The 23,149-nt window shown below is 38.1% G+C and overlaps 1 protein-coding gene across 7 annotated transcripts in view; it reads left to right on the top strand.

Moving 5' to 3' along the window:
• CNTN4 (contactin 4) overlaps positions 1 to 23,149 on the top strand; it is an 877,388-nt gene that overhangs the window by 731,935 nt on the left and 122,304 nt on the right. For all 7 annotated transcript variants that reach the window (XM_087866847.1, XM_087866849.1, XM_087866848.1 and 4 more), the window contains 3 exons: positions 1,215 to 1,351; positions 4,644 to 4,773; positions 18,959 to 19,109. In XM_087866847.1, coding sequence (XP_087722973.1) covers positions 1,215 to 1,351; positions 4,644 to 4,773; positions 18,959 to 19,109 — 418 coding nt within the window. The remainder of the gene's footprint in view (positions 1 to 1,214; positions 1,352 to 4,643; positions 4,774 to 18,958; positions 19,110 to 23,149) is intronic.

Raw genomic sequence — 23,149 nt, 5'->3', positions numbered from 1 at the left:
ATTCCAGAATGATAGTTGCATGGACTTTGGGCTAAGGGTCTTCTACTTAAATACATTTGCCCTTACAGTTATAACGATAAGATGAATTGTGCTTTAGGCAAGGCTTGATATTTATGAAGACATGGAATGTGGAATTAAGATTGTCTTTATTTCTATTGACAACTAGGAGGAAAAAGTGTGACTTCAACTGAAGCATGAGAAAGGTGGCATAATTTGGTTGGTGGGAGTGGTGTAGGGTAGTGGGCAATGTGAGAGTTGAGTGCTGTCTTGCATTTCTGTTAGACTGTGAACAAGACTTGATTTCCTAAGAAAGTTTTGGTGAAAATCAGGACTCATTCAGAGATTTGGGATTCTGGAGCCATACTCTTGGATATAACATTCTCTTAATATGAAATAGGTCAATAATAAACAATGATATAGTCTAGAAGGAGAAAGAAGTCACATAATTATCTACATAATGCGTAGGAGTGATGTGTATTAGGGACAAACTAAGCTGCTCTAACAGAGAGACCCAAAAATACAGTGGCTTAAAAAAGAAGTTTCTCTCCCACATAATTTCCCCAAAAATCAGCTGGTGGGTGTGGGGCTGCTTTGCTCTACAAGGTCATTCAAAGTCCAAGACTGGTAAGTCAGCAGTTTTATCCTACATAGCTATTCTCTCTGAGCCCAAGGCTGTTTTCCCATCAATGGTATGGGACAATGGGAGTCCAGGATAAGTATCTTTCAGTAAAGTACCTGGAAGTCACTCTCACGACTTTCACACGGGTACTTTTAGCTTGAACATAGTCACGTGGTTACCTCTAACTGTAAAGAAATCTGGGAAACGTAGTGTGTATCTAGGAAAACATGAGCCCAGCCAAAAATGGTGGGGCCATGTGGATTATGTCTCCTACAAAAATGAAAAAAAAAATAGAATAGATACTTGGGAGAGGGACAGTTAATTTTGCCATATGGCAATACTAGTTTTATTTTCTGCCTTTTGCAATTAAAAGACCAGCCACATGGGCTGCAAAAACAGGACATTCCAAGTTGGACATAGAGTGGGTTGTCTTCTAAAGGTACCCCCTGAACTATTACCCAGTCTTGTAATTTGCAAAACATCTGGAAAAGTAATTTTATTATAAGCCTACTTTTGTCCCTTGATTGCATGTGATAAAAATAGATTGAACATACACTGAATGTATATCTTTTCTTTGCTTTCTGAACTATTATAGCTCAACCTAATTGGATTCAAAAAATAAATGATATACACGTGGCCATAGAAGAAAATGTCTTTTGGGAATGTAAAGCAAATGGAAGGCCCAAACCTACATACAGGTGGCTAAAAAATGGTGAACCTCTATTAACTCGGGTAAGCCTAATGATGATAATTGTGTCTTACTATTGACTGTAGTGTTTAATGTGGACTCATTGTTATGGAAGCAGGAAAATGATGAGTTTTGTTTCCAAAATTATATGCCACCAAACGTTATTAATAGTGGAAAAAATAGAAGTGAATGCAATTGAGACATAGAAACTGTACATAAATCCAGTTCTTTAGCCTTGTTCAATTAAGCTTCTGTGCAGAATCTTTGGTTTTCACAAATTAGCATCTTTGGCTGTACAATTGGAAAGCTATGCAGAAAGTCTGGAACATATAATTGTGCAAAGATACAAATTTGTATATGTTCTAGATAAGACAGAATAAGACCTCTCAGCATACAAATTCTCACCTCAGTGTGGTTTTGTTATTCTCTTCTGTCTGTGGAGATTTCTGGACAATGTGATGTCCAATATGACCACCTTCAAAACACCCGCTCTGCCTCCAAACATGTAGTAATGGCATATGCAATTGTAAGATTAACATCTCTAATGCAACAGAAATAGAACAAAAATGAAAAGTGATCCCTGGGCTGGAGGCACCAGACTGTAGGCCTGAGAGCAGGCAACTGTATCTGAGAGCTCAGGTTTAAAAAAATACATCGTCTCTGGAGACAGGATATAATATCCTTGCAGTAAAGGCTTGGGGTATAGATCTTCCCCACCTGCTGCCATCCAGTAAAAGAAGCAGCCAAACCTATTACCTTCCCAGCGTAATAGGACACTGTGGTGCAAGAGAGGTAGAAAGTCCTGGGCTCTGACTCCCACTGGCTCAGGGATGAGAGCTGCAGCAGTTTGAGTATCCTCACAGATCAGGACCTCAGAGAATCCGTGGGTAGATCTGTTTCTGGACTGGTGGCCCAGGGGCTGAGGTAGAGGAACCACAAAATTGTGAAGAGAAATAAAGACAAAGAAAAATAATTCCTTTTCACTAATTAGCCTGCAAAACAATATTCCAAAACATAGGCAAAACTATATTTTTTAGAAAGATGACCAACCTATAGAATAGTCTAACAAAGCAACAGGAATGAGTCTGTTTAGGGTGCTGAAAGAGTTACATGAAGAAATCATGTCCATGAAAATAAAGAAGATATTTTGAAAAGATAAGCAGATAGACTTTTTAAAAGAATAAAATGGAAATTTTAGAAATATATAACCACAGAAATAAAACCTCTATGCAGACTATTCATTTTGTAAGGGGAAATGATAGGTTATAATAATATTTTTTAAGGATTTGGAAGGTGTGCTTCTCAAACATTTAGCAAGTGCTAACCTATCTTGCCACTTCAAACACATTGTCTCATCTGATATTCACAAGGAACCTTATGTGGTACGTGCTACTGCTATGCCCAATTTATAGACAAGGAGACTGACCTGTCTGTAAAATGGGCATAACAGAGCAGTTTGCCTAAGATAACATCCATCATTAGTAAGTAATGGAGCTAGGATCCAAATATTGAATGTCTGCTGGATTCAGAACTATAGAAGTTTGCCTGAAACAGGTTTTCATAATTGGTTATGTGGAAAATAATATCTTATCGGAAAAAGGATGTGGGGGGAGGGGATATGACATAAAGGGAAGAAAATTTCAAACACTCTTTGAAAATACTTCAGCAGTCAGTCTCCATCTTTGAGTTTTCCAAAAACAGACTCTGAGGCAGAGCTTTGTGTTTAGGAGGTATGATGGGGAAAGCTCTCAGCCTCACCTGTGAATGATTCAGAGAAGCCAAACTGGTCGGAGGGAGGTTAAACAGTCGTGCAGTTCCAACAGAGGCCTTCAGAGGGCGCTCTGGAGCAAAACGTCCTTCTGAGGTTCCCAAATTGAGGCAAAGTGGGGCTTGCCTTTGTACCCCTACACTGACCAGTCATTGAGTTTGGGAAGTTCTTTCAGCCAAGTGCAGTTCCCAGAGAAAAAGAGAGAGAGACCGGGCTGTGAACTGTCATCAAACTTAGCAGCTGAGAGAATAAGTACCTTGGTTCTGAAAGAACTTCTGGAAGGTACTATAGAATCTGCTATGAGAGAGGGGACGTTGACATAATACAGGAACACCCCTCTAAGGGAGCAGACCCTGACAAGGAGCTTGGAATGAAGCAAGGGAGAGGATGAGGAGGACCTTAGAATGAGGAACAATTGTGTCCAATTTAACTTTTTAATTGTGTTTTCCTACTGAACTCAAATGTTCACTGAAATTTGACATTTTCCTCAGGCCCCAAGTTGAGAGCCAGTGTTTCATACTCAGATTTCCTCCACCGCAGGCAGCGCAGTAAAAAGTGCCTGCTGTGAGCAATGGTGGGTCATCAGTGCACACAAAGCCGAAAGGGGACTGTCGCCCTGTCACATACTCCTCTCCTGTCCCTGGAAGGGCTCCTGCTGGCTCTCTGAACCTCCCAATTATAAAAGCCAAGCTCAAACACTACAGTGTGGGTAGATAACAGGCATTTCCTCCCTTTTACTTAATGTGAGGGAACATGGATACCTAGATTTGATCAAAGCCTAATAAGATGCCCACCCAGCTAAATCATAACCCTAAGGCAAATAGAAAACCAGTACGTCTTTATTTTATTTCTTTTAAATGGTAGGTTCCTGGGGACAAGAGATCCTTTTTGGGACTTAGGAAAATTGATAATGCAAGTTATGTATCCTCAGGCTGACAAATGAAAACGGGCCTTTTTTTTTTAATACACTAACTTTTCTTTCTTCCAATTGGCCACCAGAAGATGGTCCTAAGCTTAGATGAGGCCACCGACAGCAACAGAGTAAGGGAACCTTAAATTATTAATACCTACCTTTCTTTTTTTAGTAAACCTCAACCAATATGAAATATTTGTTTCTACATCTCCAAGAAGATTATCATTCTATTAACCTTCAACGTGTTGCCTGCTCACAATCTGAGTGTTTAAATACTCTAAACAAGAAATCTGGTTGTATTCCCCACCCCACTCCCCCAATTCGCACAAAGGCTCAGAGTAAAAAAGCCTTTTAAATTTCAAGTTCATCTATTTAGAGGGGATATTAATCTGAATGGTTTCACTATTGAATCAATGAGAACTCCAGAGAGTCTTACAATTTAAATTCCATTTACCAACTGATGTACAAGGTTGTTCCATTTAGCATCTGACCTGCCACAAATTTAGTTGACAGATAAATAGATCATGTTATGTAAATTGCTTATATGATGGCTATTTTCTTCTCATTAAGCCTCTTTGATATAACATGTAGCAAAATTGCCTTAAGGTCTCCATTGTAGAAGGTCATTGTTTTGTGTTCCTCTTTTCTTTCACAGGATAGAATTCAAATTGAGCAAGGAACTCTCAACATAACAATAGTGAACCTCTCAGATGCAGGAATGTATCAGTGTGTAGCAGAGAATAAACACGGAGTTATCTTTTCCAGCGCAGAGCTTAGCGTTATAGGTGAGTCTTAATACTGGAAAGAAAAAAAAAATTTAAGTCACTAAACTAACATGTGTTTTGCTAAGCATGTTGTTCAATCCCACCCCCAAAAAAGGGGTAAACACATCTTTAGACCAAAGATCCTGCTCAAGAAGAAAGTAATGCAGTCTACAAGCAATACAAGGAAACCACTTTCTAAATCAGCCTCTACTGATGCTTACAGTGGGTAACACAGTTCCCTCGGCACCCATTTTTATTTCTCTGTCGACCACTCTTCTAAATTGAGCGGTTTCTGAAATGCTGTGGAGTGTTGCTGTTGTGCTGATATGGTACAAACTTCAGCTTGGAAGGAAGAAGAATTGAATTGCTTTGGAAAGGTTCCTTGGAACAGCTGGCAGAGTGCATCTTGTTCTTCCACATCTGAATTTTCCGGAGTATACAGAAGAGGTCTGCCTCTCCAGCTACCTCTTTCACCATATGACCCCTTTCCCTCTGCCTTCAGCTATACTGACTTTTTTGTTCTGCATATTCACCATTCATCATCCTCTTTTCCTCCAGGGGCCACTGGAACATACTGTTCCTTCTCGTTGGAATGCTTTTCCTACCCTCTTCATTTCATCAACTCCTTCTCTTCGAGTTCCATTGCTGCTTCCTCAGAAAGTCACACCAGGCCCTGTGCCTAGATTAACTTTTCTCTTATAGATTTTGTATGGCCTTTTAATCACCCTTTATAACAGATGCCCCAGTTGCATTTTACATTTGTTGATGTGATTTTTCCATTTTTTTCTCCCATTGCGCGTCAACTTCTCATCATGTCAGGGACCATATTTGGTTTAACTCATCATTTTATTCTCAGGACCTAATACAATAGGGAAGCACATAATATGCACTCAATAAATATTGAGTGCAGGAATGCATGTGTTAAGTGATGAAAGAGTTAAGAGACTGTTTTAAAAATTAATTATTTGCAGTGCCTGGGTGGGTCAGTGGGTTAAGTGTCCAACTCTTGATTTCAGCTTAGGTTGTGATCTTGGGGTCATGGGATAGAGCCCCAAGTCCAGCTCCATGCTCAGGAAGGAGTCTGCTTGAGATTCTCTTTCACTCTCCCTCTACCCCTCTCCCCACTCATGCACTCTAAATAAATAAATAAATAAATAAATAAATAAATAAATAAATAAATATTTTTTTAAATAATAAAAATAAAAAATAAAAAACGAATTATGAGTTAAGTAAGTAAATAACTGAAAGTATAAGTTAAGTGAATTGACAAACTGTGGTCATTTAAAAAGAAGTCCAGGCTATCAATTTGCTTGTGTCCCATAGAAAAATCTTGAGCCTGAATTCAGAATTTGTCTAAAAAAACCTAAGCAGTAGTTCTTAGGGAGAGCATAATAGAAAGATTAGGAATAAGAGAAAAGCAGCACACAAAGGGAGCTGATTCCGTAAATCCTGATGATTTGCCCAGTTTTGATTCTTGACTTTTTCTTCTGCAAGGCACTACTTGATGCCTAGCATGTAGAGCTTACATATATAAGAAGATGCTTCCAAGAGGAATATATTTCTTCCCTGTGCAAATTTAAAAAGGAAGGGGAAGCTTCCATGACTGTTCTTCTCACCAAGTTCTTTAGCTTGAACCAACATCCCAAAACACACAAGAATATGTGAGATTCCATGGCATTACAGCCCATTTCAAAGCGGCCGAAGAACATTCTGTGCTCCTGGAATAATCATCCCCTTTTCTAGGCCCTACTGTAAGCATGACCTTTTTGGAAGCCTAATAACATACCTCTCACTCTATAAATGTTGGGAACAATAATTCCAACTTTCTCCAGGACAAGTACGATGGTTTCACCCTGCCCAGGTTGGATCTGATTATTGATTGTTGTAACTGACTTTTTTGGAGCACAATTCAGCTTGGTAGCTTACTGAAGATTTTCTGCAAAAAGAAGTGTGTTCCCTATTAAACAGTATGTCAACTAGTTAGAGGAAGAGCTAAAATTGAGGTTGTATAGCCTAATGATGAAACACATTGTCCTAAAACCCTCTAAGTGAGTGCTGGCCAATTTACAGCTCTGGGAACCCATTATAATTTTAAAATTTTTTAAAGATTCTAAAAAAAAAAAAAAAAGAAAGAAAGAAAATAAGAAAATTTGATAGTAACAAAGGACTGTAAGTCATGGGATATGATTTCGGGGTAACAAGAGAGAATAACTAAGTCCCAAAAGCAGAGCTAGAGTGAGAAAGGCCATCAAATGATTTTTATCTAAAGCACCTACCCACAGCTGAAAATAACAGTGTGTATGAGATGTGTGTAGATCTATGTATATACTCTTACTTGTGGATAAAATGTAACAGCCTAAAACAACTCCTCCCACAGCCTTTTCCTGACCCTGTCCCCTCCCCCCACCCAGGGTTCAAGGCCTGTGAGTTGGGAGTCACTGCTTCATCTTTTACAGATTTTTATTTCAAATCATTTCCGACTGGATTCCAAATGAATTCTTGATCTGAGTCCTTTCCTAAGTGCCCTGAGGTCAGCAAGCCAAAGCAGTGAAGATAAGAGGAAAATGCCTGAGAAATTACTTAACCATTCTGATTTCAACCATGTTGAATATGAGAACAAGAAGGCATGTCAGTAAATGATACAGGCCAAACAGTGGTAAAAATAGTAAGGCTTCCAGGAATTCAGGAAAGAGAGTTTGGCTAATGGACTGGGCTGGTCAGCTGAGCTTTGAATAGTGATGTATATTTGGACAGACAGAAAAGAAGACGAGGAATATTCCAGATCAGAGTGAAATGGCCTTAACAAAGGCTCAAAGTTATAAAACATCTGGACAGTTTCCTGCACATAGAGAATCCTGAATGTTTTAAAATTTTTAATTCAAATATATAAGGTGTATGGGCAAAATTTAAATTAGATGGAAAAAAATAATTGAGAACCAATTTTAGAGATCTTGAATAACAAGCTTAGAAGGTCCTTCTTTAATATCCCATTTTCACATCCAAAAAAATCATATTAATATACTCTAAGTGAACTGAAGGACAGTTAAGTGTTGAAAGAGTAAATCCCTGGAGTTCATTTTAAATAAATGAGGGAGAAGACATTTCACTATTTAAAAATACACATAAATTAATATTGGTTCACTTGGGTAAGCTATAATACTATTGTATTCCACAAGTCACTTTGGTTCTTAAAGAATAGCAGTAGTTTGACTATTTGGGGTCAAATAATTGATTTGTTTTTACCTTTCTCAGAATCAAGGTGAATTCAAATTGAATCAAGAAACACAATGAAAACAAGATACTTTCTTATCAGGAAGAAAAAAATAAGAATCTTGGTTTCAACTACTGATCAAATACCAGGATCCCCCAGTGCTAGAGAGGAGATTCCCTTTCATGCTAGGTAATAAACCTAGAGTCATGAATAAGAGATGGTTAGGAAGCATATATTTAAGAGGCTTTTCCCTTGGTCTTGTTTTATGTGTTCTGAGTATTCAATGTGTATGTAACATATCTATATTTAATGGATTGAAACTGCTAAATAATTAATGTAGGTGCTGGGTGATTTACTCACTGGTTGGGAGAATAACATAGACTTTTACCTTGAGGTCAGTCTGTTAGAGTAGGCCTGGTTTTGAGTACATCAAATAGAAATGTCCTTGTCTGTGACTGATGTATCACCATTGATAGCTTAGTGTTCCTCAAGGCATCTATTCCCAGACTTTTTCTCCCATCTTAACCTATGTCATGGAAGAGGCTGACTGTGTGATGTACTCCTATTGATATCCCTGGGTCCCTGGGTGATACCATCATTCCATCCTTCTCTCCCACTCATGAAGGTGTGTTGGAATTAGGGTGAATAGAGTCTGATAATCATGGGGAACTTGGATCTTCTATAAAACCTAACTTAAAAAAATTAAGTATCTTGTTGGTAAAAATTTAAATTTTCTACTGTAACATTTCTATTCATCTTTGGTATTGACGTCTGCTTAGATGATCATAGTGGTGATGGGGACTGCTGGTTGAATCACCAACCTCGAGGTTTTCTGTGATGCTCCAATTAGAATGCTTATGCTGTATATATAATCATGGGGTAAGGAGAGGGCACAACTAAGGTCCCAGAAGCAGAAGCAGAAGCAGGGATTGAGGCACCTCTGAGTCATTACAGGAGTGTGCTTTAGGGAAAAGCCTATAAAAGAAAGCAAGACAGGAAAGGGGAGGGTGGGGAGCTGAGCAAGGTCACAATCTGGCCTCTATCTCATCCTGGAGAGGGACATCTGGATCATAAACTGCATCTCAGAGTTGTTCCCACCTGAAGCAAGCAGCATAGCCTTTTCTAAAATCTCTGTTTATCAGTCCATCTTTGGGCTGCCCCTTAGGTGGCAGTGACAGTAGGGGATGGGGTGGTGACATGGGTGCAGATGGAGCAAAACCTCCCAATTTCCCAGGGAAGGGGGCAGCTGGAGGGTGGTAAGCAGCCAACACTCAGAGCAGGTAGGGCTAGAAAAAAGAATCTGTGTGAGAGTGCCACCAGCATTCTCTACAGAGAACAAGTAATTGTACCAGACCAAGATGCTTTGTTACTTTGTCCAGTTTACCTGGATCATAATGGGGAGTGTGACTAGTTTGCTAGGGTATCTTTGATTTTGAAATGGGTTGAACTATCCCTACGAGCAAGTAGGTCTTTTGACTATGAACTGACTTTATCAGGACTGTATAATGGAACAGAAATAGCTTCTGCCCTGAGGAGTTTCTGTCTGATGCTTCTGTAGTGTGAGGATTCTCCTGGCCTGTGTGGTGGAGGACATCTAACCCTGGAAGGACGCTCAAATACCATTAAGGAACTGATGGTCCAATTAAAGTGAGGTGCAGGCTTGAGCAATTATTTGGTTAATTTGGCATTTATCCAGATGATTGGCTCTCAAATGAGGAAAACATTAAGGCTAAACTGAAAGTTATTTCACAGGGGGCTTTCACAAGGGCTCATCTGCATGTGAGTCTGATTTCTCAACTGCCTCGTTGAGCCAGATTACAAAATAATCAAATGTGCTGAGTGTGATCAGCATCCAGTGAGAGGACAAGGGCCTTTCTTACCCAAATGTAGTCATCTAGGCAGGAGCTTTACTAAAACTGTCATGAAGAAGGAAAGCTATGTGCTTGGGTCTCCAATTCCAATTTGATATTTTTAACAAGTCACTAAGCCTTCCTTTATTGGTAAAATGAGTATGCCATTATTCAGCTTACTGCCAAAACTGAGAGATCCCATGTGAAAGCTTTTTTAAAGCTTAGAAGTATTTGTAGCAATATCAGAAGTGTTTTGTTGTTGTTACTGAAATCATGTAGACAGTCTTCAAATCACTGGCAAACCCCATTTCTGTGATTCTCAGATTTTGCTGATGACAGTCATCTGGGGAGGTTCTTAATATCCTGATGTCCCACCATCCTCCATATCAACTAATTTAATCTCTGGGCCTGGGAGCCAGGTGTGATTCCAGTGAACAGCACAGTTTGGGAACTACTGCCCTAACTGATCAGATCAGAAGGACATTACTTTTTCGAAGGTATTCAGATGGCTGAGTCCTACCCCCAGATTTTCTGATAGGGTAGCTGGGGTGGGGCCTGGGGAGCTGCATTTTGAACAAGTTCCTGGGTGATGCTGATGCTGCTGGTCCATGATCACACTTTTGAGAACCACTATCCTAAAGCAGCAAACTTATCCTAGGTTGTGTGTGAATGTGTCTGTGTGTGTTTTACGTTGAATACAATCTACCTAGCAAATCTTCTGCTTCGGATCAAGACTCTGAATCTAAAATCCTCCTGTAGAAGGGAAATATCAGGCATCAGACATTCCCACCATGGCCTAAGGCCCCATTTCACTAAGTAGGATTACGCACACAGAGAGACTTCACAGGCTGACATGTGAGGACTCGTCTAAGATGGTTAGCTTGGCTCTGGTGGCTTCAAGCCAACTGAAGTGAGGGGCACCTGGCTGGCTCAGTCAGTGGAGCATGTGACTCTTGATCTCAGGGTTGTAAGTTCAGGCCCTGTGTTGGGCATAGAGTTTACTTTAAAAAGCCAACTGAGGGGAGACATTGAAATCTGAGGGGTAAATACTATGACAGTTCCTTACATGAGTTCACCCAAGGAAATGTCTTCACTGAGCTAGAATTTTAAATGTAACTCGGGAATGTAGCCCAAGGTATCACTGAGCAGTGACACCATGTATTATCCTACAACTAAAATCTCTGAGTTTTCTGTAAAACTGCTATGAATCCATTATTCATTTAGAAGTCCACAGTTTTTTGGTTTTGGGGGTTTTTTTTTAGGGGTCAGGGCGGAGGGCCAGAGGGAAAGGGAGAAGGAGAATCTTAAGCAGGCCACACCCAGTGTGGAACCTGACATGGGGCCTGATCTCAGGACCCTGAGATCACAACTTGTGCTGAAATCTAGAGTTAGTTGCAGTGCACCTGGGTGGCTCAGTCAGTCAAGGGTCTGCCTTCAGCTAAGGTCATTATCCCAGGGTCCTGGGATCGAGTTCCACATAGGGCTCCCTGCTCAGCAGGGAGTCTGCTTCTCCCTCTCCCACTGCCCCTTCTGCCACTTGTACTCTCTCTCTCTCTCAAATAAATAAAAAATCCCAAAAAACAAAACAAAAAAATGAGTTGGTCACTTAACTGACTGAGCCACCTAGGTCCCCCAAAAGTCCACAGTTCTTTACCTAAAGAGCTATCCAATAAATTCTCTTACATTCTAGAACCAGAAAGAAAGTTTAAATCTTTTAGCAAAACTACATGTTTCCTTTTACTCACCAGTGAGGAACATGCTCTTCTTCTTCCTTCTGTACACCACATTGACATGTCTGCTTTGGCTTCCAAAGTTCGCTCTATCGTGCCAAGTCTAGTACAATTGTTTCCTACCCTCCAATATTTGACTTTAGCCATATTCTAAATGCATTTGTTACTTTTTTTTTTTTAAGATTTTATTTATTTATTTGACAGAGATAGAGGCAGCCAGTGAGAGAGGGAACACAAGCAGGGGGAGTGGGAGAGGAAGAAGCAGGCTCATAGCGGAGGAGCCTGATGTGGGGTTCGATCCCAGAACGCTGGGATCACGCCCTGAGCCGAAGGCAGATGCTTAAACGCTGTGCCACCCAGGCGCCCCGCATTTGTTACTTTTTATCTTTAACCATTACCTACACAAGTCTTCCTGAATTAGTGAATCAATAAATAAATGAAATGAAATAATTATTTTTTCCCCTCTGCCACCTTCTAACAACAAATAGATTCTATTTTGGTAGTCCAGAACATATTAGAATTGGCATTCAAGAAGATTTAACAGTGATTTTCAAACTTCTATGCAAGTATAAATTACTTAGGGATCTTGTTAAATTTAGATTCTGATTTCAAGTCCTGGATAGAGCCTGAGATTCTGCATTTCTAACAAGCTCCCATGTGATCACCAGTGTTTCTTCTCTGGGGATCACATTTTCAGTGGCAAAAATAATAAAATTGTAAATTCTCAGGTCCCTCTCCTGGTGGGTAGAGTTCAGGAGTGTATATGTACGCTTGATAAGCTCCTCTAGGTGATTCCCATGATCAGTTCACTTTAGGTGCCACAGCTCTGGAATCTGCTTTGTAAATCTCTTTGGTGCCCAATCTTAAGCTATCAGAACAGAGTAGCTTTATAACTTAAAAAGCCGGTGGAGCTTGGAGAACAGAATAATGACGAGGCTGTTCTCTTTTTATCACCACTGTACATACAGTTAATCCATGTTTCCATTGTTGAACCCAGTATTGACAGAAGCTCTATCAATCATGTGAGATGATTTCTACCAGAAATAAAGCATTTGCATAAGGAGCAGTCCAGCTTTTTTTTCCCCAACATCAGCAGACAGTGGTTCTTCTACATTCCTGAAGAAATTAATTTTACACTTAATGTAAGGCAGGTTGCTTTTAATGAAACCTTTTGAATGTGGTTGAATGTGAACATAGCACAAAGGCAAAATCTGTGTTCTCTTTCCATGTTAAAATCCCTTTAGTGAGGAGTTTTGGAAGGAACACGATAAGCTAGAAATCAGTCACTGCTGGATAACGTAAACATTGCCTGTCCACACTGAAGGTTTCTCTTGAGCCTGCATATCTAGGGAGGGCATGTATGACTGAATCCCTTAAAACTGTGATACCTTGATTCACAGAGCCTTAGAGAACAAAATGAAACCATCAAAGGAAATGCAAGGGTGTCGAAATTCCTATCTTCTCAGCCCTGAGTTGGTTGTTTGAGAGTGCCTGGGGAGGAAAGAGGAGATCATGGTACTGCTTCAGAGAAGGGCCCAAAACTGGGGAAAGCTGAACTCCCAGGGCCCACTTGACCTGTTACTGTCCCTTAAGAGTGTGTTTGGGGAAAGTGGAGAAAGGAAGTTATGTCTTGAAGCTAGCTCCTACTGATAGTAGCTGAGTCTATGTATCCTCTCAGCTTAGTATTCATTGACTTCTTGTTGGTAACTTGAAATTGGCCACGATGGAAGTATTTATACCACAGAAATTGGAGAGCACTAAAAGCTAAGCTCTTTGGGGTTTCGTTCTGAGAGCCATTTCTTAAACAATCTACCATCACACCAGATGGTTTCAAAGTAGTTTAAGAATATAAACAGCCCAGATTGTTTTTCTTGGGTAATTCTACTTCATTTACTTCATTATACTAAAGACCCAACTCCAGAAAGAATGGAGTATCCTGTATACAGGCCAGGAAGTCCAAGAAGCCATCAATAACCTCACTTGGTGGGAAGAAAGGGTTGTGGTATCCAGGCAAAGCATCATGAGAAGAGAATTTCCTATTTTGAACTGAACTCTGAGTTCTCGCCTACAACATACATTTATTCAACAAAGACTGATTAAACATCTACTTTGTGCCAAACACTGGGCTCAGTAACGGATATATAGATCCATAATACATAGCCTCTTCCTTCAAGGCACTGATGATCTAATGATAACAAATGCTACCATGTATTAGCCAGTGAAATTCTAGGATTCTCTCTACCACATTCTAATAACTCTCTTTTGTTCATTCAACAAACATTTCTATCTCATAAGAAAGTTACAATCAAATAGGACATTACAATACTATACACTACTTGTCTAACCAAGGACATGAATCTGTGTGAGTATTTAGGACATTGTGCCAAATGTAATAAAATCACTAATTTGGACTGATATAAGGAGGTCATAGTGATTACAGATATTTAAAAATGCATACTGTCTTAAATAGGGTAGCTCAAAGGAGATTAACAAGGGTTTAGCAGGTGAAGCTCTTCAAACACATAAGAATGATTTTTAGTCAACATGTTAATTGCTATATAAGATATAATGTTCTAAAATGGCTTTAAAATGTTTTGCTTGGAATAAGAAAAGAATTTTCCAACCACGTCTCCACTATTAATTTTTGGCTTTTCAAACCTTTTATAAAAAGAAGGGGAAAAAAAGGCTAAGCCTGATCCTACTTGTTGGCAGAGAAAATGTTGAGAAATCTTAAAATGGTTCCTGTGTTCAAAAGTATTTGTCAGTTACCATAGTGCCTGAAATGCCAACATTAAGGAAGTATTTTTCATCTATATCTGAATGGATGAGATACCACTACTCAGCAATAAAAAAGCACTAACTGTTGATATGCACAACTTGGATGGATCTCAAGAGCATTAGGCTGAGTAAAAAAAATATCTGAAAAGGTCACATACTATACGATTCTGTGTATAAAATATTCTCCCAAAATGACAAAACTATAGAGATGGAGAATAGATCAGTGGTTTCTAGACATTAGGGAGAACTCGACAGGAGGGAGGTGGGTATGGCCATAAAAGGGTTGCACAAGAGAAATCTTTGCGATGATGGAATACTTCTGTTCTTCATTTCAGCAGTAGTTATTCAAGTCTGCATGTGTGATAAAATAACATAGAACTAAAGACACATATTGTACCAATGATCACATTCCTTATTTTGATATTGTATCATGCTCAGGTAGGGTATAATCACTGGGAGAAGCTAAGTGAAATATACATGACCTCTCTATCTTCATAACTGTACATCCATAATTATTTCCAAATAAAAAAATTTGTTCAAACCAAGATGAATTTATTTGGCCCTAAAAAGTGCCTTTATATTTCAGCATAAAGCCCCCTAATAATGGTGGTGGTGGTGGTGGTGGTGGTAGTGGAGATAGCAGAGAGGAGGAGTAGGTATGAAGCAAATATTGGGCTAAGTACTTAATATACAATACATGTATTATTTCATCTATTCTTCAAAACAACCTTGTGACTATAAATATTGTAACTTTTGTTTTACAATAACCATCCCAAAGGAGCAGGAGCCCATAAACATAAGAGCTATCACAGTAGGAGGAAACCTGGGTAAGCAGGGCATTCAATGAATTTGACCAAAACAAGCAGGGCACAGGTGTGAGGAACATAGAAGGGACACATCATGCTGATAGTAGAATAGAAAAATCTTACTTCAGAGTTTTGTTGAGTCTCCTTGTGAATATCATCCCTGGTTAGAGATGGCTGATTTTGAATCCACCATTCTGAAATGATGAACCTAGAAAGAAGAGTCCCACTGTAACCAGCCTTCTAGTTATCTACCCAGCAAGCCAGAAAAACCTTGGGGTTTTAAACTCTGATACTAGTATTACCTCTTCAGTGGTGAAAACATTTCAATGAACCATTAACTCTAGGTTTCTTTTTATGGATTGATGAGGCAATAATTAAAGATAATACATAAAGGTTAAAATATTCTAGACTTCTGAACTTCTAAAAGAGCCGAACTGAATAGTCTCCATCGACTGGCAATGTTGCCAGTGATGTTTCTACAGACTAAGTGCAAAGAACTGCCTGCAGAATTATCCTTTCCTCTTCAATGATAAAAATCACACTCATACATTTCCCAAATGTGACTCCCTCTGCACATCTAGTCAAGGAGTTATCATCCTTGCTTTCTCTCTTGAGAAATGATACTAAGTCACAAAACTTTTGTTTTCAAGGGTTCTTTTAGCCACTTTAAATACCCTTGACATGTGACCAAGAGTCATTTAATTCAGTAAAACCAAACAGTTGAGAATTACAGAGAGAGCTTCTTTTAGCCGGGTGCTTCTCATAGATCATGTAATGTTAATGGATTAAAGATCATTGATAAATAATAAAAAGTTGTATTTTCCAAATGGAAGGGGTTCTGTAATGACTCGTTCCAACACTGAGAGAGCAGTGCCCTCTAGTAGTTGATGTAAGAAATATTATCCTCTAAGTGCGTTAGATTTAGCAAATTAGGAGCCCCCAGTATCTGAGCGACTCTCAGACTCAACTGAGTAATTTGACAATTGGTTTTACCTTTTCTGAGCTATTAAGAACCTACTGAAGTTTCACCTTCAATGTGTACTAAATTTTTAAGTGCCAGCAAAGGTTGGGTTCTAATAGTGCTCTACTGGGGACCTTACCAGTAACTTTTAAAACCTAATTTTTCTGTGAGTGTCAAATTTAACAGGCTCCTTTCACTTAAATACAGGGTACAGACCGGAAAAAACATCATTCCATACACTTAAGGGTATCTTAGGTGCAATAGATGGTCACAAAACCGCAGAACGTTCAGAAAACCATTAATGGGTCAAGTATTCACAAACTGATGAAGGTTTGACAATTTTGTCTTAAAAAGCACTGCAGCTTCCTGTGGAAGCTGATAGATTTGCAGGCTTAAATAACAAAAGAACTAAATTAAGCAAATTAAGTAAACAAAGGGAAAAGATTTGAATTTATCATTCTGTTTTTATTAGTGAAAGATGTTCAAAGCCACACTTATCTCTAGGATATCCAAAAGATAATATGCACATAAACAGTACAGTAAAAATGCTTCTGAAACTGGGAGGTGTGTTTTCTGTCTTCTGTGTGGCCGATATCGTGCTATTTCAAATCTCGTAAAAGCCATATATAGTTTTTTAACAAATACACCCATGTGTTGTGCACGGTTTGATTTATGTAAACTCATTTCAAATGCAACTGCAGAATTCCTCCTGAACAGATGAAAAATGTCTGCCTAAAGTGATAAAAATGTGTGTGTAGAAAGATAGTTTTAAGAAGGGATTTTTATATAATACAGATTTGTAACTCTCACAAAATACTCTTTTTCAAAAACTTCTAGAAATTTGATTTTTTTTTGTTTTACATTAATGTGTCAATTCAGGTATATACTTAAGATGAAAATGAGTCTGTTGTGCTAGAAACCTTTCTGTTTTGCATGCTAGCATGTATGGGAGTGGTAAACGGGGGAATGATGTCCGTAGAACATAAATGTTGGGTTTGTTCATGTATTTCACGCCTAGCAGCAATCAAACACAGAGCTCACTAACCCAGATCAACACAGTATCTGAGGCAAAACTACGCTGCCCACAATTCCCCTCACCTACATTCTTGCTTAGTTTGACCATGTAACATGGCATTGCTGATAGCATGGTTCTCCTGAGTCTTTCCACAGATTTTACTTGTTTCAAAGTCTTTCCAGTTTTACTTGTTTGCTTGAGTTTAGCAATCTCAACTCTTCCTTCTGTCTTTCATCGAGCAGTCTTCACACACACACATACAACTCACCCATACATGTTCTGTAGTTTTTTAGTATTTATTAAGAATCTCACTTGTCTTTTTAATCATGCTAATATATTTATTCAAGGAGTGATTGGGTGTTAGGTTTTTTTTTTTTTAGCATGTTGTTACATAAATATTGAGTAGGTCTGCCCTGACCCTATCTTTCTCATAATCCTATAATTTTTATTGCGTGACTTTGCAGATCATACTAGGAATACATTTATCTCATTACCCCAGAAACATCAATAACAACTTGCACATTACTTATTAATTGCACTTATCATTATAGAATTGTGCTCCGAATTGTAGACTCCCCTCTCGAATCTAAGGTACACAGATCAAGATATCAATTGCCTACTAAATTCATCTACTTAATTTCACCTTCACATAATAAAACTAGCTCCTGTCATATATTGCATCACCCCTTTAAAAAGTAACCTTCCCACTTTTCTTTCTAGAAAATTACTGAAAATATTTCCAAAACAAAAGCACTTAATAAAAATTTAACATGCTTTCACCAAAGCTTATTTTTGTTTTATTTTTTTTATATCACTAGTATCTGGTTTGGTTGCAATTAAGAAATTGATTCCCATTCTCCCCACCCACGTACATACACGCTCACTTTCTGTCTTCCTTTAAGTAATTTGTGGTATTTAAATTTCACGTTCAACATGATCTAAAATCTAGAATTCTATTAGGTCAAACTGCAGGGAGTCAGGGGTTTTAAATAAAGTGAAATTAAGGTTCCAAGAGATGAATCCCTACTCAAAAGAGATCCTAGATCACCTTAATTTAATAGTTAATTAAGAAGAAATCTCCGAAGAAAATGGAGATTTTTTTCAGAAAGGCGTCTTTTAAATTCCTTCCGAGAGGATACAAATATGTATCTGTTGTTTTAGGAAAGCAATAATTCTTTAACATTATTTTCATATAACCACCTGAGTTATAAATGAGTTTTGGAACACTCATAGTGAGCATGGAATTGAGTTTTCTAGGAGCAAGCTCCAGTTTATCTTGCATGAGCCAAGCATTGCATTTGGCAACAGTAGCAGAAAGCTGGACAAAGCCCTTGTTTTTAAGGAGAAGCTCTGAGGGTGATGATATAGACATTTCTGCATGTTCTCTCATGGAGACACGCCCAGAGTGCTAAGGGACAGAGCAGAGGCAGAAACTGTTATTAAAGAGGGAATGCTTTAACCTACCTAATCAGAAAAATGCCCTGTGGATTTTCTTGTTTGTTTTTTTATGGTTCCCTGAAATTTTAAAATTTTTATTCATTTGAACATAATTTTTTAAGAGTCCTTCAGTAGAGTGATGGAATGTTCTGTATCTTGATCTTTATAGTGCAGTATGTCCAATTCATCAAGCTGTACACTTAAAACTGGTGCATTTTACCATATATAAATTATACCTCAATTTTAATAAACCCATCAAAATGTACAGTGCTACTCTTTTTACTTTAGAAAAAATTTAACTTCCCTTTGATGCCCAAGGCAACAATAAATGCACTGTAGAAAGAAAAAGGCTAAAACATAATCTAGCGAGGTTTTTTTCTTCCATAATAATTATTTGATTCTCTGTATTCTCTTCCAGCTGTGGGTCCGGATTTTTCGAGAACCCTCTTAAAAAGAGTAACTCTTGTCAAAGTGGGAGGTGAAGTTGTCATTGAATGTAAGCCAAAAGCTTCTCCTAAACCTGTCTACACCTGGAAGAAAGGAAGGGACATATTAAGAGAAAATGAAAGGTACTATCTTGAGATATTTTTAATAGTTGATTAATCTATAATAATTTATTTGTCTGTTATTAATAGTTCTAGAGGGAGGAATTTACTATCTGCTATTGGTGGACTAAATGTTAATCAAAGACCTGAAGTTTTGGGAAAGGGTGGTAAATCAGCTGGTCTCTATAATTCTTCTTGTTGTTAAGATTCTCCAAAGCCCTTCCTACAGAGAGAGATTGCATGATCCCTGTTGACTTTCATAGCTGCTCAAAGATGAGCAGCTAGAAAAACCTTCCTGAATTTGTTGATTCACCAACTTTTCTCCATACTACTACTTTTTGCTTAAACAAAGAAAGCCAGTGTGTCTTTGCTATGACAACTTCTCAAATATTTGGCAATGGCTATTATGTCTCAATAGTTTCTCCTTTTTTTTTTTTTTGAGGCTAAATATTGCTAATTCCAAAACTCATTTTCATATAACATAGTTTTGATTATTTTAGTAACATCTTTTTGAAACAACAGTTTTTTTCTTTCTGACATACAACTCTTGTGTATTTCCTTTTATATGTGAATTGCATTTAGACTGCATGCTGTTTATACGGTGTAAATATATATATATATATATATATATATTATATATATAAAATGGGTTGTTTGGGGTTTTAGGTCAAATTGCACCAAATGGCAGGTATCTGTAAGACCTTTTCTTGTCTGTCACCCTTATAAAATATCCCCCATGCCTTTCTGTAACCTACTCAATCTGTTGGAAAATGGTAATTATGCATGAGTCTATGTTACAGCATTTACTAGCTGTGTATATAATGATTTTAATTGATGCTAAAGGTCAAGTACTCAAGGATGCAATGTGGAAGCCTGTAAAAACGTATCCATATCTACCCTTTGTGCCCGTACACCTTTAGATTTGCATATGCAAATTAGATCTTTGCACTGATGATGTTGTCCTTATTAGTGATTTTTGCAAACAAACTTGATATGGTTTACAGGTGGTGTATTCATACACATATTTAAATTTGTAATATATATCCCTTCCTGATTTCTCTTATATTAAGGAAGTAGTGTAATTCACTGAATATTGGCATGGTGTTCAAATTTGGAGCCATACTTGAATCTTGAGAACACAGTTTTTTATTTTACCTCTATGTTTACCAGAAGGTGGCATGTAAGATTACTTTTAATAGTTATGCATTTACTTTGTTTATTAAAACACAATTGAAATATAACTAGTATATACCACATGTAATGCTTAGACTAAGGGTACCTTGTAATTTTTTAATTTAACAATGATATAAAGAAAAAGTACTTTAAAATAATATAGGTAATAGACAGACATGTCGAAATCCATGAATGAATGAAGTTAGAGTAACATTATTGTAACAAACAACATGCAGTGATTTAAAACAACAAAAGTCTATTTGTAATTTACACTGCATGCCCCTCAGGGGTCTGCGGGTGGCTTCGCTGCGCTCAATAGCCAAGGCTGGTAGAGTAGCACCATCCAGGACATCAGTATTGCAGAAGGAAAACAGAGTGGCCAAACATGCCACTGAAAGCGTTTGCCCACAAATGAAACACTTCATTTTCACTCACATTTCATTGGCCAAAACAAGTCACATGCTCTTCAAAAGTTCACTTTAGCAAGGAAATACAATCTTAGTATATGTCTAGAAAAAAAAAAGAAAAAAGATAACCTAATATTTTGAACAGTATTAACGACTGCTTACCACTGCTATAGCTTAACCATTGTTACATACTGATTAAATTACCTTTGGAAAAATGGTATATCAATATCAAGAACTCTATCTGATGAGTGAATTTCATTGATTGTTTCTACCACTTGACTTACCACAAAGCTTTTCTCTCTCCAGTTTTCATTCTTTCTCCTACTGATTTGATTAATAGTATTCACATATTGCTTCAGCATTTATATGGCACTAAAGATGTATTTGAACTGAGGAAACTCCCCATCATTATCCAAGTCTTGCTATTTATCACCTCCACCGCCAGAGTCACCAGGCATGACCCAAACTGTCAGTATTAGCACTTCCTTCTCCACTTGGGTGCTGTGTACTCACAGCTCTGCTCCTTCCTTCTACCTCACTCAGGTTGTATTAAGCAGACAGACTGATTTGGGTAATGTAAATGAGTCCCAAAGCTGACCAGGTATAATATAAAGGGAATGATGGTGTGCCCCATCCAAGGGAGACACCTGCCACTCAATTCTAGCATTATTGCTGCCATAGGGAGTTGCAGGTCAAGTGCCTTCCTATCTTTTCATTCTTCAAGAGAAGCTAGAAATCTGGGCTTTTATTTGAACTCTCTTCATTTTTAAATGTCAGTAACTCATTTTTTTTTATTTTAATGTTAGTACAACATGGGTCATGCATCCATAGACCAAGTTTTCTCTGTGAGTCACTGGATTTTAACCTCTGAGAAAGATTTAAACTCAATTGTACATCTCATAATTTCTGAAAAGGGTGAAAAATAAGACAGATCTTAATATTTTCTCACTGGCAGAGAAGAAATTTTGCCATTTTTCTCCCTTTTTTCTGGTAAAGGAGAAAGGCAACTAAGTGGGTAAGTAAGCAAAACAATTCATGAGTGAAAAATTTTAGAACTCCTATTTTAGGAAAAGATTGACACTTTTAGACTAACACAAAAGGCAAACTTCTTTGTGCCCAGTGCTGAGTTATAGTTTCTAATGCACAGACTTATAAGCCCTAATCCTCTTTTGAGATGTGAAATCTTAAGAATCAAAGGGCAAACCTTTAACCTTTGAGTAAAAAGTTATTAATATCTTAAGTACAAAATGCTGGTATAAGCAGTGTTTTGGTGAAACAAAACTTTATGATCAAGCACCCGTTTTTAGTAATGTTCTCCCTTCGTTTTGACTGACTTTGCCAAACACTGCTTAGTACATATGTAATTTCTTTAAGCAACTGCCTGCAAACGAATTTACAATAAAAGTATATGAAGCAATAGTTTTAAGTTTTTATCTTATTTAATCATACGGTGATATTGTAGTTATTCCAGTGGATATAGATGCAGAACGACTGGTTTAATGTTAGCACGTAAACTATTTTAAAAATATGTTTTTATGCGTTTATTTTGATTTTTAATGCCTTTAGAAATTTAAAGCATATTCACAGTAGCCTTGTCTATGTGAAGCATCTAAAAGAAAGATTGAATTTTTAACTTTCATAGCTTTGTAATTATGTACATAAAACATTTCTTTTTCTCCTGTACACGTTTCCAGCTACCAGAGTGTAGGCAATATCAGAGATTTAAAACAGGTATGACATGTCACAAAGCCCAAGTACTTGAGTCTTCAGGAAACACCTATCGTCACCATCAAAGCAGCAAAATTATTTGGATTAAGTGACCAATTAAGCCTACTAACTAATAAGGTTGATAATTTTGTTTACTTTTAGCTTCTAGATAGAAGGCACTTGAAACAGAAGAGATGGTAGTGTATCTATTAGAAACAAAACATCAAAATACAAAAGTAGGTGAATCACTGATAAAAACCTAGGGTCCTAGAATTATAAGGAGCCTAAGCCCATGTCTGAATCAGGATGGGCTCTTTCGGTGTGACAGAAACCCAAGTCAAGACTGGCTTCAGTACTTTGGCTCACATGTCTGGGAAGGCCGGGGACGGACTGACTGATGACGCAGCAGGCCTCAGGATCTCACATGGTGGCATCAGTACTCTCTCACTCTCTTGTCTCTCACCAGCCCTGCCTTCTGTGTTGACTCCATCTTCCATTGGGCTCTCCTCTCCTGCCGCTAGGACAGCTATCAGCAGCCCCATCCTGCCTTCTTTTCTAGCTTCTTATAACAATTTCAGAATTGATTTTCACTTAACTGAATAAACCTGCCTTGGTCAGTGTTGTCCCCTGAACCAAATACATTCAAGGAGGATGTGATGCCCTATGTAGGAGAACTTGAGTCACTGATCCTCAGAGGGCACATGGGGCTCCACTTCAAACCACATAGACTGAGAAGGGTTTCCCCAAAGAAATTTAAAGCCCCAATACCAGAACAAG

The sequence above is a fragment of the Ursus americanus genome, chromosome 14 (assembly GCF_024610735.1).
Source record: "Ursus americanus isolate L20-20 chromosome 14, mUrsAme1.1.p, whole genome shotgun sequence".
In the NCBI taxonomy this organism is placed as follows: domain Eukaryota; kingdom Metazoa; phylum Chordata; class Mammalia; order Carnivora; family Ursidae; genus Ursus; species Ursus americanus.
The sequence above is the reverse complement of the archived record's forward strand: the minus strand, read 5'-3'. Positions and strand labels throughout refer to the sequence as shown.